This window comes from Pseudophryne corroboree, chromosome 2, assembly GCF_028390025.1.
Source record: "Pseudophryne corroboree isolate aPseCor3 chromosome 2, aPseCor3.hap2, whole genome shotgun sequence".
In the NCBI taxonomy this organism is placed as follows: Eukaryota; Metazoa; Chordata; class Amphibia; order Anura; family Myobatrachidae; genus Pseudophryne; species Pseudophryne corroboree.
The window spans coordinates 630,715,831-630,734,510 of NC_086445.1; the positions used below are offsets into that span (position 1 = coordinate 630,715,831).

At 45.4% G+C, this 18,680-nt stretch overlaps 1 protein-coding gene across 3 annotated transcripts in view; it reads right to left on the bottom strand.

The window, feature by feature from the left end:
* Nucleotides 1-2,487: 2,487 nt before the first annotated feature.
* The window catches only part of NUDT3 (nudix hydrolase 3), a 187,264-nt gene continuing 171,071 nt past the window's right edge, over nucleotides 2,488-18,680 (bottom strand). For all 3 annotated transcript variants that reach the window (XM_063954889.1, XM_063954888.1, XM_063954887.1), the window contains 2 exons: nucleotides 5,351-5,435; nucleotides 2,488-5,188 (listed from right to left, as the gene is read on the bottom strand). In XM_063954889.1, coding sequence (XP_063810959.1) covers nucleotides 5,028-5,188; nucleotides 5,351-5,435 — 246 coding nt within the window. In that variant the 3' untranslated portion in view covers nucleotides 2,488-5,027. The remainder of the gene's footprint in view (nucleotides 5,189-5,350; nucleotides 5,436-18,680) is intronic.

Sequence of the window (18,680 nt, forward strand, 5' to 3'; positions counted from 1 at the left end):
TGTTTATCATTAATGACTCTTTGATCCATTATGAGATTGCTAGTGCTAGACTACCAGGTGATCTTTTAATCCAGTTTATCATGTCTGTTTTTGGTATGCTGTATGTTACGACAGCACACTGTAACAGTTTCTTCCTATCTTATGTAATTGTCATTTCACTCTCAATCACCCTCAGCCTGAAGTCACGCTTCCTCCGCAACCCCAGCACCCGCACTTGCCGTAGGCATCCATGGCAACCAAGGAGCGTCTGGTTGCCAAGGCAACGTGACGGCCCGGGACACGCTGGAGGTCACGTGACCGGGGCATTGACACGTCACCACATCCAGGGCGGAAGCTCCAGGCTCCCCAGGACGCTGCACACCTTCCCACACGTGGGTCCTCCTCACCATAAAGGTAAATGTTTTGCACTGTTTTCACACTTTGTATTTGGCTCACCTTGAAAAAGGGGCTTGCGTGCCCCGAAACGTTGGAGTTACCAGCCATGAATTAAAAGCACCAGCACTTTATTCACGCTGTGTCAGTCTCTGAGTGCCGCTGTTTGTTACACAGTTTGCTACCTGCATTAATTCCTCCAGATGGCACCTGAGCAACATATCCATCGCTAGGAGAGTGCCGATCCGACAATTGCAAGTATATATATATATATATATATATATATATATATACACATACACACACACATATATATATATATATATATATATATATATATACACACATATATATATATATATATATATATATACACACACACACACACACACACACACACATATATATATATATAAATTGCAGAGGTAATGGTGGCACTCGTGGGTCTTGCAGCCTAAGGTCTTAATTGACCGTCGGTCACAATAACGATGCCTGCATCCTGCCCATTCAAAATCCCGACAGTCAGCATGCCGACTAACAGGGACTACTCCCACAGATTCACCACCAAGCCCGCAAGGATCCCGGCGTCGGTATGGTGACCGATGTTATATTATTCCATTGGTTGGATAGGTGAGCGCTGTTAAGACACCATTTTTTTTATTATCAAATATTTGAACAAACAGAAAAGCATTGCCCTTTCACTCACATGCTCTGAACTTATAAACTGATTGAGCTACTTGCATTTATGTAATATAATGATTAAGTGCCAATTAAATATCTAAATGATATGCCAGCTAAATAGGAAACCAGTAACCCCCCGCCCCATTTTTTTTTTTTTTTTATTTAAACCCAAGCATCACATATGAATCCCCAGCTAGATAAGAGGAGTAGGTTTTAGGCTAACGGAGTATGCAATTAGCTACGAAAAACCGCATTGGGGAAAGGAGGGCGTATGTGTTAGGGCTTCACTATTATTTTTATTGCCAATTTTTTTTTTTTTTTTTGGGGGGGGGGGGCTATCCAATTTAGCCCCCTTTTTTTCAATCTAAAAACTTCTTGTTCTTCGTGCAAAAATACATAGGATCCACGAAAAGTTTCAGACCTGTGTGTTTTCACGGCTGCGATTGTGGATAAAAAGTTTATTATTGTCTCAGGCAAGCAAAACAAAATCACCAATAAGCGCTTGCAGCGGGGCTTATTGGATAGACCCAGGTGAGGTAATTAGCCACAGCTATAAGATACTGCCTTAAATGAGAAAAAAACATATAAACTAGATGTCCAATACTATAAATGTTCTAATAATAGTCCATATTTTCTTAAACGCAAAACAGAACATATTCAGGTGAGAGTTAAGGCTTATTCGTTTAATTCAATTTGTATTCTATCACAAAAAGCAGAACAAAACTTCCAGTCCTCAAATCTCACACTTTACCACTAAACATTAAAAGGAATCAATACATTAAAATGGGAGGATTGTTATTACATACCTCCACCTTACACTACAAAGATTTATAATTCTACAGTAATCACAAGGCAGTAAGTAGCACAGTTTTGCTTATAAATCAATGCACATATTTACCCAATACTTCCGTTATTAAAGGGGGTTGTACACTTCTGGATAACGTCTCAAGAAAAAGAAAAAAAAAAGCATACCCCTTACGAATAGTCATGGTGCATTTCACCCAAGATCCCCTACTACTTGGGTTATCTCTCCCACCCCTATTTGCTATACCGTGTGTTATTTTTTCCCCAAAAGAAGTAATCCAAAAGTGGACAGCCTGTTTAAGACATGCAACACTAAATCTCGTAACAGTGCCTACGTTCCAAGAGGTAGTGGGTTATTTTGTTTGTTCTTTTAAACCGATATGAATTAGTAACCTCATTATCAAATCAGTTCAGTAGATATCACATCAGATGAAACCATCACAGGCCCCAAAAAAACAGTGTATACACATTGCATGATCACAGTTGTAAGTTCCAGTCAATAATCATAAGACAGTGAAGGAGACAGGCTAGTTAGAGTCACAGTGCGTTATTGTTATTCTATGGGCACCGCCAAAAGAGCTTTGATAGGTGTATTCAAAAGTGTAAATGTCACACAGATGAAAACAGGTGAAAAAGTAAAAAAAAAAAAAAAAAAAAAAAATGGATACGACACTCTGCTTAGTATTCTCCGAAGTAGCAGAACAAAAAAGTGTGTATAAACGACAACAATGCTGATAAGGTTTGATACATAGTGTATTTTATACCTATTGTTTTTGTGCCATAAGGCACACGATGCCTCGCGTGACTTGGACGTTCCACCACGGGTAGCAAATTCCGGCGTTACCAAGTATTTAGGATTAGAAGATTTTGTTGCAATGGAATTATTATAAAGTACAGCAAGTATGATGGGTTTAGTATGAAATACCTACAATTAAAATCCCGATGGTCAAAATACCAACAACTATTGACCGACGGTCAAAATACTGACAAGGTCAAAATACCCACATTTAAAATGTTGACAGGTCAAAAAGTCAACACAAGTTTTTTCCCCATTTTTTGGTGTGTGTATGTCGACATGGACACCGTATAAAAGTGTACCGCTGCGCTCACCATGCTTCAGGCACGGTGCCTCACTGTGCTTGGCACACTATTGTATCCCCCTCCAGGTCCACTGGGATGGTAAAGTACAAAAAGTCGGTTTCAAAGAAAAACTCATGTCGACTTTTTGACATTTTAAATGTCGGTATTTTGACCGTGTCAGTATTTTAAATGTCGGTATTTTGTCCATGTTGGGAATTTGACCGTTGGTCACTAGTTGTCGGGAATTTGACCGTTGGTCACTAGTTGTCGGGAATTTGACCGTTGGTCACTAGTTGTCGGGAATTTGACCGTCGGGATTTTGATAGTAGGTAAATTGACCGCATCCCAGTATAATGAGGCGTGGTGCGAGTAATTCATATATGACGTCTTTCTCTTGCCTTTGTACCCAGCTTGCATAGTTTTTGCTGAAATTTGCCTCTTAATTCACTAATAGTGTGCTAAGTACATAGGATTAGTATCTTTGTTGCAAAAGAATTGGAATAAAGGACAGACTGAGATGCAGATTTTAAGAAAACAGGTGCATGGCACAGCTAAGTCTGTGATTAGAGGACAGGTGTATTTTACACATTTGTAAAAGACTGTGGAGGACTGGGTGTAACCAAATACACATATGGAATCTATATTCTGGAATCCTATTATCCAGAAAATAACGATGGAAAACAGGAAATATAAGCTGCTATGCTGGTGATCACCAAGTGCCATTCAGACAGCCATTTGGTGATTAAGGAACAGTGAGGACAATGTAACAGGTTATCATTTTGTAATATAATTTTCTGTATTTCAGTTATGGTGCTTTAATTATGGATAAAACCCTTTTAGAAAACACTTAACTTTGATGCCATATATGTAAGCGGCTAACAATAAAATAATTTTACCCATACAGTAGATTAGACGCAAAAAAAAATGTTATACAGGTTGAGTCTCCCTTATCCAAAATGCTTGGGACCAGAGGTATTTTGGATATGGGATTTTTCCGTATTTTGGAATAATTGCATACCACAATGAGATATCATGGTGATGGGACCTAAAGCTAAGCACAGAATGCATTTATGTTTCATATACACCTTATACACACAGCCTGAAGGTAATTTTAGCCAATATTTTTTATAACTTTGTGCATTAAACAAAGTGTGTCTACATTCACACAATTCATTTATGTTTCATATACATCTTATACACAAAGCCTGAAGGTCATTTAATACAATATTTTTAATAACTTTGTGTATTAAACAAAGTTTGTGTACATTGAGCCATCAAAAAACAAAGGTTTCACTATCTCACTCTCAGTCAAAAAAGTCCGTATTTCGGAATATTCCGTATTTCTGAATATTTGGATATGGGATACTCAACCTGTATTTAAATATTTGTGAAGTGCATTTACTTTGCTGACTTATCTGTTTAAAAGTTATGTTCAATAAGTGTAAAATAAAATATTGATCTATTTATTTGTAAATTTATTGATTAGCATCCAATCAGCAATAAATTCCAACTATTTATGGCTAGTCTGATATTTGCTTGGTTGATCATAAATAGCTAATTTTGTAATATCATGTTAGTTTTTTTTCTACATAATACTAATAACTATTTGACACCCAAAAAATGTAAATGTTGATTTTTTTTTTTTTGTTACGCACTATGGAGAATAACCCTTATTGTTTGTGCAGTTATGTTGGCTGCAGCTTCATACACTAAGTACATGCTTATTAGTAAAATTAACATTAAGTACAGGTGAGAGATAGAACTGAAAACAGTATGGCTATGTGCAAAGGTATTAGGGAGGAAAAACATTTCTGTGGTACCACATGGATAGTCAGACTGGAAACTAAAAGTAGAGGGAGTCATGGCACAGATACTGTATTTGGAAAAAAGGAAGGTAACAGAAAAAAACTAACTAAATGTGTCCGGGTCATACAGGAAATGAAAGATCACAACATGCACAATCCATCTCTGCTGAACACAATGTCAGAGGCCCAATGGAGTTCAGCACTTTGAGTGAGGCTCTGTCTGCTGGATTTTGCTTCTCTACATAGAAGAATGGGCAAGTATTGAGTCCATAAGGTAAAAGTAGGTCATCTGACATCAGGTAGTGCACTTTGGCTGGGCAGAGGGATGGCTCCATTGTTAGGGTGGCAGTTCTTCTTCAGGCTTTGGAAGTAGGATGCCTGCACTGGTTTGTAACCCTGCAAAGCATGGATCGCTTCCTCAATGCTGAACCAGCGCCGCTTTCGTCCTATGAAGGAGGGACTGGCATTATGTCACATTATGGCTATAGTTTTTCTGTATACCAAGCAATTTTCAAACAATCATACACTATTCATTCAAGTTTTGCAAAGTTAGAATTTTCAAACATACACACTCAGTATTATGAGTTCAACACCAACGATGGACATACCAATACTGACTGAATTCTCCCAATCTTCCAGGATCTCCGTTACAGTCAACACATAAACAAAGGTTCTGTGCTTGCGTTCAAAATTCTGCAGAAGAGAGTGAAAAAGCAACAACTGAATAAACCCAACACATTACACACACATACATCTCTATCTTTACAAATACACCACTAAAAACAGGATCTTTAACAAATGATTTACTGTTATATATAGTTTGTACTCTCTTTAATTCTTGAGGTGGTCTACTGCCGCCCTGTTTCCCCTTTAAAGAAACAGGATCCAGCATGGAAAATGTAGGTGGCAATCATAGCCACATTGCCATCTTGGAGATTACTGATCAACAGAAAGGCATTGATGTGTAAAAGACATGTTCTTGCTGCCATGAACCTGCACATGCCTGAAATATGGGGTGTCTCCTATTTAACGCAACCCTGGCTGATCAAATATGGACTCATTGGGCTAAATTTACTAAGCGCCAGTTTTGGTGTCATTTAGAAGCCTCCGGAAACTGCTCTTAATTGGCGGCGGTTTCTATGTCTAATTGATGGCATTTGTTCTATTTGACAGTGGTTTACATTCAAAACATTACAGATTAAAGCTATTGTATTGATATTTATTTCATGGTGATTTTATAGGTACAACATTCAACTGACATAAAAAACTGACCACTGTTAAAATAAGATTTTAAACCTACCGGTAAATATTTTTCTCCTAGTCCGTAGAGGATGCTGGGGACTCCGTAAGGACCATGGGGAATAGACGGGCTCCGCAGGAGACATGGGCACCAAAAAGAACTTTAGGTATGGGTGTGCACTGGCTCCTCCCTCTATGCCCCTCCTCCAGACCACAGTTAGAGAAACTGTGCCCAGAGGACACGGACAGTACAAGGAAAGGATTTTGGAAATCCAAGGGCAAGATTCATACCAGCCACACCATTCACACCGTATAACATGAGATACACGAACCAGTCAACAGTATGAAACAAAACCAGTATCAGTCCAAAACTGATCCAAACTAAAAACATTACCCTTATGTAAGCAACAACTATATACAAGTCTTGCAGGAGGTTGTCCGCACTGGGAGATACTTCAATTCAACAGTTTGAAGAGGTTCAAACCAGTGAGACTTAAGAAACCGTAACACCACGTTAAGGTCCCAAGGTGCCACCGGAGGCACAAAAGGAGGCTGGATATGCAGCACCCCTTTCACGAAAGTCTGGACTTCTGGAAGAGAAGCCAATTCCTTTTGAAAGAAAATGGATAGGGCCGAAATCTGAACCTTAATGGAGCCTAACTTTAGGCCCAAATTCACTCCAGTTTGCAGGAAGTGGAGAAAACTGCCTTCCGGAGGAGCAGTCCTGGCTTCGCACCAAGATACATACTTCCTCCAGATACGGTGATAATGTTTCGATGTCACCTCCTTCCTAGCCTTTATCAGAGTAGGAATGACCTCATCCGGAATGCCCTTTTTCGCTAGGATCCTGCGTTCAACCGCCATGCCGTCAAACGCAGTCGCGGTAAGTCCTGGAACAGACAGGGCCCTTGTTGTAACAGGTCTTCCCTGAGAGGAAGAGGCCACGGATCTTCTGTGAGCATTTCCTGCAGATCCGGATACCAGGCCCTTCGAGGCCAATCTGGAACAATGAAAATTGTCTGAATCCCTCTTTGTCTTATGATTCTCAGTATCTTTGAGATGAGAGGAAGAGGAGGAAACACATAGACCGACTGGAACACCCACGGTGTCACCAGGGCGTCCACTGCTATCGCCTGAGGGTCCCTTGACCTGGCGCAATATCTCGGAAGTTTCTTGTTGAGGCGTGAAGCCATCATGTCTATTTGAGGCAGTCCCCACTGACTTGCAATCTCTGTGAAGACTTCCTGATGAAGTCCCCACTCTCCTGGATGCAGATCGTGTCTGCTTAAGAAGTCTGCCTCCCAGTTGTCCACTCCCGGAATGAAGACTGCTGACAGAGCGCTTACATGACTCTCCGCCCATCGAAGAATCTTTGAGGCTTCTGCCATTGCCACTCTGCTCCTTGTGCCGCCTTGGCATTTTACATGAGCCACTGCTGTGATGTTGTCTGACTGAATCAGAACCGGTAGACCTCGAAGTAAGGTCTCCGTTTGACGAAGGCCGCTGTATATGGCCCTTAATTCCAGTACGTTGATGTGTAGACAAGTCTCCTGGCTTGACCACAGACCTTGGAAGTTTCTTCCCTGTGTGACTGCTCCCCATCCTCGGAGGCTCGCGTCCGTGGTCACCAGAACCCAGTCCTGAATGCCGAACCTGCGACCCTCCACAAGAGAGATACCCTGGCCCTGGGGGACAGGCGGATCCAGAAGGTCCCACTGAAAAGTCCTGGCATGGAACCTGCCGAATGGAATGGCCTCGTAAGACGCCACCATCTTTCCCAGAACTCGAGTGCAGTGATGTACCAACACCCTGTCTGGCTTTAACAGGTCCCTGACCAAGCTCTAAAGTTCCTGGGCCTTTTCCATCGGGAGAAAAGACCCTCTTTTGTTCCGTGTCCAGAATCATGCCTAAGAAAGGCAATCGGGTCGTTGGAACTAACTGTGACTTCGGTAGATTGAGAATCCAACCGTGCTGTTGCAACACCCTCAGGGAGAAAGATACGCTGTCCAGCAACTGTTCTCTCGAGCTCGCTTTTATCAGGAGATCTTCCAAGTATGGGATAATTGTGACACCCTGCTTGCGCAGGAGCACCATCATCTCTGCCATTAATTTGGTAAAAATCCTCGGGGCCGTGGAAAGCCCAAACGGCAACGTCTGAAATTGGTAATGACAATCCTGCACCCCAAATCTCAGGAACGCCTGATGAGGTTGATATATGGGGACATGAAGGTATGCATCCTTTATGTCTAGGGACACCATATAATCTCCACCTTCCAGACTTGCGATGACCGCTCTGAGCGATTCCATCTTGAACTTGAACCTCTTTTAAGTATAGGTTTAAGGATTTTAAATTCAGAATGGGACTGACCGAACCGTCTGGTTTCGGGACCACAAACAGGGTTGAGTAATAGCCCATCCCCTGCTGCAGCAGGGGAACTTTGACCACCACTTGTTGAAGGCACAACTTTTGAATTGCTGCCAAAACTACCTTCCTCTCTGGGGAAGAAGTCGGCAGTGCCGATTTGAAAAACCGGCGAGGAGGCACCTCTTCGAATTCCAGCTTGTACCCCTGGGAAACAATGTCTATTGCCCAGGGATCCACCTGAGAGTGAACCCAGACTTGGCTGAAAAGACGAAGACGTGCCCCCACAGGAGCGGACTCCCCCCGCGGAGCCCCAGCGTCATGCGGTGGATTTAGTAGAAGCCGGGGAGGACTTTTGTTCCTGGGAACTGGCTGTAGCTGGCAGCTTTTTCCCTTTGCCCTTACCTCTGGCAAGAAAGGAAGATCCCCGAGCTCTCTTGAAATTTATGCGACCGAAAGGACTGCATCTGATAATGTGGCGCTTTCTTAGGCTGTGAGGAAACATAAGATAAAAAGGTTGACTTACCTGCAGTAGCCGTGGAAACTAGGTCCGCGAGACCTTCCCCAAACAATTCCTCACCCTTGTAAGGCAAACCTCCATATGCCGTTTCGAGTCTGCATCACCCGACCACTGTCGGGTCCACTGTGCTCGCCTGGCAGAAATCGCCATAGCGTTCGCTCTGGACCCCAGTATGCCCACATCCCTCTGAGCCTCTCTCATATAAAGGACCGTATCCTTAATATGGCCCAGGGTCAATAAAATTGTTTCATTATCCATCGTATCAGCAGATAAGGTATCGGTCCACGCTATTACAGCGCTACAAACCCAAGCCGACGCTATTGCCGGCCTGAGTAATGTACCGGTATGGTGTAAATTGACTTCAAGGTAGTTTCCTGCTTGCGATCAGCAGGATCCCTGAGGGCAGCGGTATCCAGAGACGGCTGCGCCACCTTTTTGGAAAGGCGCGTCAACACTTTGTCCACCCTTGGGGAGGATTCCCACCGTATCCTGTCCTTGATCGGGAAAGGATACGCCATAAGAATCCTTTTGGGAATCTGCAGTTTCTTGTCTGGAGTTTCCCAAGCACTTTCAAATAACTCATTTAATTCAAAAGAAGGTGGAAAAGTAGCCTCAGGCTTCTTTTCTTTGAACATGTGGATCTTTGGATTAGGTACAGCGGGGTCATCTATAATATGCAGCACATCCTTTATAGCAATAATCATATAATGAATACTCTTTGCCAATTTTGGCTGCAACCTCGCCTCATCATAATCGATACTGGATTCAGAATCCGTGTCGGTATCTGTGTCAACTACAGGAGAAAGTTGGCGTTTTTGAGACCCAGAAGGCCCCTGTGACACAAGGAAAGGCAGGGCATGACCCCCTGTACCGTCCCTGGACTCTGCTTTGTCCAAACGTTTGTGCAATAAATTCACATTTGCATTTAAAATATTCCACATATCCATCCAGTCATGTGTCGGCGTTGCCGACAGAGACACCACACTCATGCGCTCCACCTCATCCCTAGGAGAGCCTTCCGCTTCAGACATGCCGACACGCACGTACCGACACACCACACACTCAGGGAAAGCTGTAATCTGGAGACAGTTCCCCCACAAGGCCCTTTGGAGAGACAGAGAGAGAGTATGCCAGCACACACCCAGCGCCAATAACCCTGGAAAAAATTACCCAGATACAGCGTTTCTTTATATATGTACTGCGCCAAATTATGTGCCTCCCCCTTCTTTAAAACCCTCTGTCACCGGTGATCAGCAGGGGAGAGTCCGGGGAGCCAGCTTCTCAGCGTGTGCTGTGGAGAAAATGGCGCTGGTGAGTGCTGAGGGAGAAGCCCTGCCCCCTCAGTGGCGGGCTTCGGTCCCGCACTTTTAAAACAACTGGCGGGTATTCACTGTAAATACCACAAAAAAGTGTATATATATGTATAGCCAGTCTTAGATGTATACGCCCCCCCGCGCCCTGCTCTCAACAGTGTGCGCTGTGTGTGTTCTGTGAGGGAGCAATGGCGCGCAGCGTTACCTCAGTGAAGCTCTGAAGTCTTCTGCCGCCTTTGAAGTCTTCTGTCTTCCTATACTCACCCGGCTTCTATCTTCCGGCTCTGCGAGGAGGACGGCGGCGCGGCTCCGGGACGAACCGCTAGGGGAGACCTGCGTTCTGACTCCCTCTGGAGCTAATGGTGTCCAGTAGCCTAAGAAGCAGAGCCTATCACTTAAGTAGGTCTGCTTCTCTCTCCTCAGTCCCACGATGCAGGGAGCCTGTTGCCAGCAGGTCTCCCTGAAAATTAAAAACCTAACAAAATACTTTCTTTCAGGAAGCTCAGGAGAGCTCCCTGTAATGCACCCAGTCTCCTCTGGGCACAGTATCAAACTGAGGTCTGGAGGAGGGGCATAGAGGGAGGAGCCAGTGCACACCCATACCTAAAGTTCTTTTTGGTGCCCATGTCTCCTGCGGAGCCCGTCTATTCCCCATGGTCCTTACGGAGTCCCCAGCATCCTCTAGGACGTAAGAGAAATAAAAGCTATTCTATTCATATTCATTTACTTGTGCTATCTGTTATAGAAAGCACCAGTCATTGATATAATTGAAACAGAACACAGCATACTTGCCAAATTTCCCTTAATGTCAGGGAGACTCCCTGAAATAGTAACAATCTCCCTGACTCCCTGAAAAGTCTAGCATTCTCCGTTATTGCACCTTACCCCAAATTATGTAGATTTATAAACATTTATAAACATTGAAATTGAATTATCAGTGCCCTTTCCCTGCATTGGTTATAAAGCATAATGATCCCTATGGCTCCATGCACCTTTAAATAAGGTTTCTTGTGGTCACTTATAACTTATACGGAACCACTTGTGAAACACAGCACATGAAGAAGCCCTGAAAAGTATCAGTCTCTTCATCAACAAGTAGATCTTACTAAATGCTTTGGGGCTCATTTACAGTTGGATGTAAGTTATTTTTATGACACGCCACTCAGATGTAGCAGTATACATCCGCGCTGATAAGTGTTACGTTCACAATCTCCCTGAAATGCTTTTTTTAAAAGTAGGCAAGTATGGACCACAGTGGATTGGAAGATATTCTATTCACATTAATTTAATAGTGCTTATACAGAAACAACATTCACCTGACATCACAGAAACAGACAGCTGGTAAGTTTCACTTTGTGAGTTTCATGGGGGGTGCCTGTGTGCGTCCGGCACCCCCCACACGCCCCGCCTGCAGCACGCTGCTCATTCCTGTGCCTGCCACAGCGCAGGCATTACAGAGTCACACTGACTCATGTTATGCCAGCGCTGCGCTGTCCGCTGTCAGTGCCCCACAGTCTTCAGCAACGCAGCAGCTGCAATGACCGGGTCCCGGCCGGGAGGGGGAGCCACGCTCTCAGCTTCTCCCCCCAGAGTCAATAATGCTGCCTGTGTGGGACTAGCCGGCGGGAGGGGGAGGAGGGGCCGCTCTCTCAGCTCCTCCTCCTATACTCCATAATGCTGCCTGTGTGGGATTCCTCAGCTGGAGGGGGAAGGAGGGGTTGATCTTTCAGCTCCTCCCCTTTCATACTTCTCCACGTGCCCTGATGTCCCCAGCTCCAAAACGTCCATTGGAGGGTAGCAAAGGCGCTGACCATCACGATGTGCAGCAGCACTTGATTGTAGAGGTAGGAGAAACACAATCCTAGATTTGTTCAAGTAGCAAGTGCTGCTCAGCACCTCTTTGTCTCTATATCGGCCCCCTCTCTCTCTCTCTGTCTTTCTATCTCCCCCTCAGGTCCCACTCTCTCTTGCCCCCCCCCCCTCCCCCTCTCTCTCTCTCTTGTGCACTATTTCTCCCTCTTTCTCCCTCGGCCCTCCTCTCTCTCTCTCTCTCTCTTCACCCCCCCTCCCTCTTACTTTCCCCCCTCCATCTCCCACTTTCCTGTCTCTCTTTCTCTGCCCCCTCTCTCTCCGTCTCCTCCCATCTCTCCACTCTGTCTCTCTCCATCTCTGCCCCTCTTATTTCTCTCTGTGTGTTCCCCTGCACCACTCTTCCTTCCTCTTCATCCCGCTCTCTCTCCCTCACTCTCTCCTGTTGCCTAATGTAATTCCTCTTCTATGCCTCTCTCTCTGTCTACCCCTCTTTCTCTCTCTCCATCTCTGCCCCTCTGTCTCCACCCCCTCTCTCTCCCTGTGTCTCTCTCTCTCCCTCTGTTCCCCTGCACCTTTCTTCCTTCTTCACCACTCTCTCTCTCCTTCGCTCTGTCTCCCCCTGTCTACCCCCTCTCTCCATCTCCCCCTCTGTCTCTCTCCATCTCCGCTCCTTGCTCTCCCTCCATCTCTCAATAGGCGTGTTAGTCACTCCCAATAGGCGATTATAGACACGCCCCTCCAATGCACCCCCTAATAACATGTGCTGCGCACGCCTATGGTGAGTTTATGAGGAGTATAAGTGGAGAAGGCTCTAAAGTGATTGCTATTACCGTCTGAGTTGTCTTGTTTCTTGTTCGGTATATGTCTATTTGAGGTGTATTTTCCATAGTCGTGTGTGATTTTTTTTTTGTGTGCGAGTGTAGTATGATTGTGTTGTGTATCTGTTTTGTTTGAGTATTTCTGTTAAAGGCCTGTCATGTCTGGTAAGAGATATCATAATCCTCCATGGCACCAATGGATGATATTCCTGTCAATCAATTGTTGCCTGTCAAAATCAATTAATTTACCTGCTGTTACAGAAAACACACCTGAGGCTAGTCATTTCTTTCGGCGGGTTTGCCTGCAGTTTTATGGTGGTTTTCAAAATTGCTGCGTCATAAATCCTGGGTTGCTTTCTATTCTATTCTTCTATGGTCTAAAAGAGTGGTTCCCAAATTCAGCCCTCAAAGACCCCACACAGGTCACCTGTGGATTTTTAAAATGTGACAGTTGGTGATACACAGTGCACCTGCTGGGTGACCTGGAAAACGTGCACTGTTAAAGCCCTGTACACACGTGGAGATGTGTGCTGAGTGATCGAGTACAGACCGCTCAGCACACATCTCTCACCCAGCTCAGCACTCTGCTCGATGTGTGCTGAGCGAGGAGGTGGGCCGCTCAGCTCAGCACTCTGCTCGATGTGTGCTGAGCGAGGAGGTGGGCCGCTCATTTCACCCGGTGGTGAAATGAGCGATCTCACTAGATTTGGTATGCATGCATAGCAAATCTAGAGCCGGTGATAGCGACGTGTGGGACCACGCATCTGTCGCCGGCACCATGGAGAGATCCGTGCTTAATTTCTAAGCAATCTAGTCATATTGCTTAGAATTTAAGCATGGATCTCTCTGTGTGTACCCACCTTTAGGGATCATTAAGGTCCGAGTTTGGGAACCACTGGTCTAAAACATTGATGGTGCTTGGATATTCAATTTTGTTCTATTCTAAAGTATGCCTTTTGTGAGGTTTTGCAGTGGTTTTGTCCTTAGTAAACTGGCATATTGGAAGGTAGAGGCAAGTAACTACCGACCAGTAAGCCTTACCTCAGCAGTAGGGAGTGATGGAAACACTCTTAAAAGAGAGAGTTGTAAAATATCAAACAGATCTTATTGACTTTTTTTGACTGGGTGACAAAAGAAATAGAATAGGGTTTTGACACGGTCACATATAACAGACTGTTAAATTAACTTGAAAGGTTAAGACTCTAAAGGTGCATACACGGTGCGATTTGAACTACCGATATGGACTATATAGTCCATATCGGTAGAAAACATAGTACATATCACACCCTGTGTATACAGCTTGCGATGCTGATGCGGGGTCTGTACTGCAAGAAAAAATAGACTGTGCAGGCAGGTTAATATCTGTGGTTCTGGGGAGTTCAAGGGAAATCGCAAAGTCAAAATCGGCCTTTAGGCAAAATCGCACCGTGTGTATGCACCTTTAGACTGTTGAATGGATAAGATCTCAGCTGTAGGATAGAAAAGTGTTGTAGTAAATGGAATGCATTCAAAGGAGGGAACTGTTACTAATGGGATACCCCAGGGATATGTACTTGGACCAGTGTTTTTAGTATCTTTACTGGTGATGTTGCAAATGGTATTGAAGGAAAAGTATGTCTTTTTGCAGATGACACCAAGGTCTGCCACAGTGTAGGCACACCAGGAGGGGTAAAAGTAATGACTGATGATCTAGGTAAACAAGAGGAATGGTCAAGAACATGGAAACTACAGTTTAATGCACCAAAACAGCAAAATCATGCACTTGGGGCTTACAAATCAAAAGGCTAACTCAAGTATTAATGGCACTGCACTGTCCGCAGCCCGCTACCACAACCCCTGGATGATCAGCCCGTTCTCCAAGACCTCGCTGTAATTGCATCCTATGACCACTGGCGGCTCCCTGTACCCGGACCGGGGCTCCTCAGGCGGCTCTACCTCCCCTCCCGCATCTGTCCGACTTGCCGCTACCCCTCTTAAGGACATGTGCACAGATCTAGGCAGTGCACCAACCTTCTCCCGGGCAGATGGAGCGTACCAAGTACCAGCTATCCCTGTGAGATGGCATAAAGGTGGGAAGGGGGGGGCTCTCTGAGGGACAACGTGGGATGCATAGGGGCACAGTCCTCTACCCACCACCCTATCCTTACCTACTGCAGCACATGACTAGAGCAGCGGCCTCTTCCACCAGCAAAGCCTCCCGGGGGGCCCAGTCTCCAACGTTAACCCAAGCAGATGAGCAAAAGCAAGTCACGTTCAGGTGAAAACACATTACTGCTGCCCACTTTCCTTCCTATACTGGGGATCAGCTTATCACCCATACAGTACATGCTATATATATATATATATATATATATATATATATATATGTACACATATACCCACAAACACGTTATATATGCATACACCAATGCTCTGTCCCGTCATACAATGATACCATTTTATGGCAAACTAGATAGCCAAGGCACATCACATTATATGTGTGATATTCAATTGTTTTGCACACACGATCTCCTGTCTAAAGTGACGGGAGATCTCCAGGCGCAATTAAATGGTCTATTTTCACGCTGATCATGGTAGTTCTCTGGGGCATGTAGTGGGCCGGGAAGGGGTGGGGGTGGGGGAGGTGATGCTGCACAGGAAGAAAGAAGGGTAATTCTGCAGCAGCAAGAACACGTGTGACACAGCATAAATGGTAATTATGACATTAGGTGTCGTTATTTCGCGCTATGCACCACTGCATAAGGAGCATTACGGTGTGTGGTGTGGCATAATGTGCAATGGTCGTTAAGGTGTAGTGCATAATGTGTACAGGGCGTTACGGTGTGTTGTATAATGTGTAAGGGGCGTTACGGGGTGTGGTATAATGTGTAAGGGGCATTATGGTGTGGTGCATAATGTGTATGGGTGTTACATAGTGCATAATGTGTAATGGGCGTTATAGTGTTTGCCATATTGTATAAGGGGCACTACAGTGTGTGGAATAATGTGTAAGGGGCGTTACGGTGTGTGGTATAAAGTGTAAGGGGCGTTATGGTGTGGTGCATAATAGTAATGGGTGTTACAGTGTGGTGAATAATGTGTAAGGGGCGTCACAGTGTTTGGCATATTGTTTAAGGGGCACTATAGTGTGTGGTATAATGTGTAAGGGGAGTTACAGTGTGTGGCATATTGTTTAGCGGGCATTACGGTGTGAGGCGTAATGTGTAAGGGGCATTATGGTATATGCATTTTGTGTAAAGGGCATTAATAGAAGGAGGGAAAAAAAGGAGTGTTATGGAGGACTTACCATGGTTAACACTCTTTCTGCGAGGAACATTGGGTTTCACAGGGAAAACATCGGGGTGTAGAGTGGAACTTGATCCAGAGGTACCAACAGGCTAAAGCTTTAGCTGTCCCAGGATGCATTGGGGCCTCCACTATAACCCCACCTCCAGGCACTGAGAGCTCAGTTTCGTTAACCAGTCCAATGCAGGAGCAGGCAAGACAGAAGGCAGATGTTACATAGAACCACAACCTTACGACAGGAGAAGGTGCCAGTGGCTAATGCCATACAAAACCATAGAAGCTAGGTAAATCAGGGCTCGCGCTCTGTGGAACCCAATGTACCGCGCAGAAAGAGTGTTACTCATGGTAAGTTTACCATAACACTCCTTTTCTGCAGCAGGTTACATTGGTTTCCACAGGGAAAACATCGGGGATGTCCTAATGCATTTCCTCATGGGAGGGGACATGCCTTAGCGGATGATAGAATCTGGCATCCAAAGGAAGCATCCTGGGAGGCAAAGGTATCAAAGGCATAAAACCTAAGAAATGTGTTCACTGAGGACCACGTAGCAGCCCTGCAATTGGTCTACGGACACAGCACGGCGGGCTGCCCAAGAAGGTCCAACAGACAGAGTAGAATGGGCTTTAATAGCAGCAGGAGCTGGGAGTGCAGCCTGCGCATAATCTTGTGCAATCACCACTCTAATCCATCTGGCCAAGGTTTGCTTATTCGTAGGCCAGCCACATTTGTGGAGGACAAAATGGGCATCTGACCTCCTGACAGAGGCAGTCCTCTACACATAGATATGGTAAGTCCTAACCACATCCAAAGAACGTTCTTTGGGAGACAAATCTGCAGAGATAAAAGCCGGAACCACAATCTCTTGGTTAAGGTGAAAAAATGACACCACCTTAGGTAAATAATCAGGTCGAGTTCGTAGAACCGCCCGGTTATGGTGAAATATTAGTAAGGGTGGATGACCGGGCAAAGTGCCTGAATCCGACATCCGTCTTGCAGAGAGGCAATAGCCAGCAAGAACAGTACCTTGGCAGTGAGCCATTTAAGGTCCACTGATTCAAGAGGTTCGAATGGAGACTCTTCCAGGGCATTTAGTACAACAGACAGATCCCATGGAGCCACAGGAGGGACATAGGGTGGCTAAATCCGCAGTACAACCTGAGTGAATGTACCACCGTCAGGTATAGACAAAATTTTCCTCTGAAACCACACTGACAAGGCACATATGTGAACCTTGAGGGATGTCACACGAAGGCCTAAGTCCAGGTCTCATTGCAGAAAAGCCAGAATTCTGGAAGTTCTGAATCCATATGCATCATAATTCTTATCAGCACACTAAGTAAAGTAAAATTCTAGACCCTGTGTTAAATCCGGGCAGATCCCGGTTTGCGAGCCTTCAGCATAGTCTGGATAACCGCCTCGGAGAATTCCTTTGGCCCTCAGGACTGAAGCTTCAAGAGCCACGCCGTCAAAGCCAGTCTGGTCAGGTCTGGGTAGAGACAAGGGCACTGTACGAGGAGGACTGGGCGCTGAGGAAGTAGAAGGGGGTGCTCTGTCGAAAGACCCTGAAGGTCTGAGAACGAATGCCGCCTGGGCCATGCTGCAGCAACTAGAAGTAGTATTCCTCCTTCTTGTTTGAACTTCCATAGGACCCTGGGCAGGAGTGACACTGGAGGGAACACGTAGAGCAGCCAAAAGTTCCACGGAACCACTAGTGGTCCACGAATGCTGCATGAGGATCCCTGGTTCTTGATCCGAAGACCAGAACCTTGTGATTGTGTCGAGACATCATGAGGTCTACGTCCGGTAGGCCCCACATGTCCACTAGGAGTTGAAAGGCTTCTGGATGAAGACTGCACTATCCGACGTGCATGTCCTGTGACTGAGGAAGTCCGCTTCCCAGTTCAGGACACCCGAAATAAACATTGCCAATATGGCTGGCAGATGGCCCAACAAAACGAGATTTATGGTAAGAACTTACCGTCGTTAAATCTCTTTCTGGGAGGTACACTGGGCTCCACAAGGAATAACATCGGGGGTGTAGAGTAGGTTCTTGATCCGAGGCACCAACAGGCTCAAAGCTTTAGACTGTTCCAAAGATGCAAAGCGCCGCCTCCTCTATAACCCCGCCTCCATGCCAGTGAGCTCAGTTTAGTTAACCAGCCCAATGCAGTAGCAGGTACCAGAGATGACAACCGCTCGTAGCCAATCACACCACACACTCAATGCAGGAGAGGGTGTCAGCGGCTATGCCAATACCAACCCAAAAAAGCTAAGTGCGTCAGGGTGGGCGCCTTGTGGAGCCCAGTGTACCTCGCAGAAAGATTTAACAACGGTAAGTTCTTACCATAAATCTCGTTTTCTGCTGCGGGGTACACTGGGCTCCACAAGGAATAACATCGGGGACGTCCTACAGCAGTTCCTTATGGGAGGGGACGCACTGTAGTGGGCAAAAGAACCCGGCTCCAAAGGAAGCATCCTGGGAAGCGGCAGTATCAAAGGCATAGAACCTAATAAACGTGTTCCTCGAGGACCACGTAGCCGCCTTGCACAATTGTTCAACGGTCGCACCACGGTGGGCCGCCCAAGAA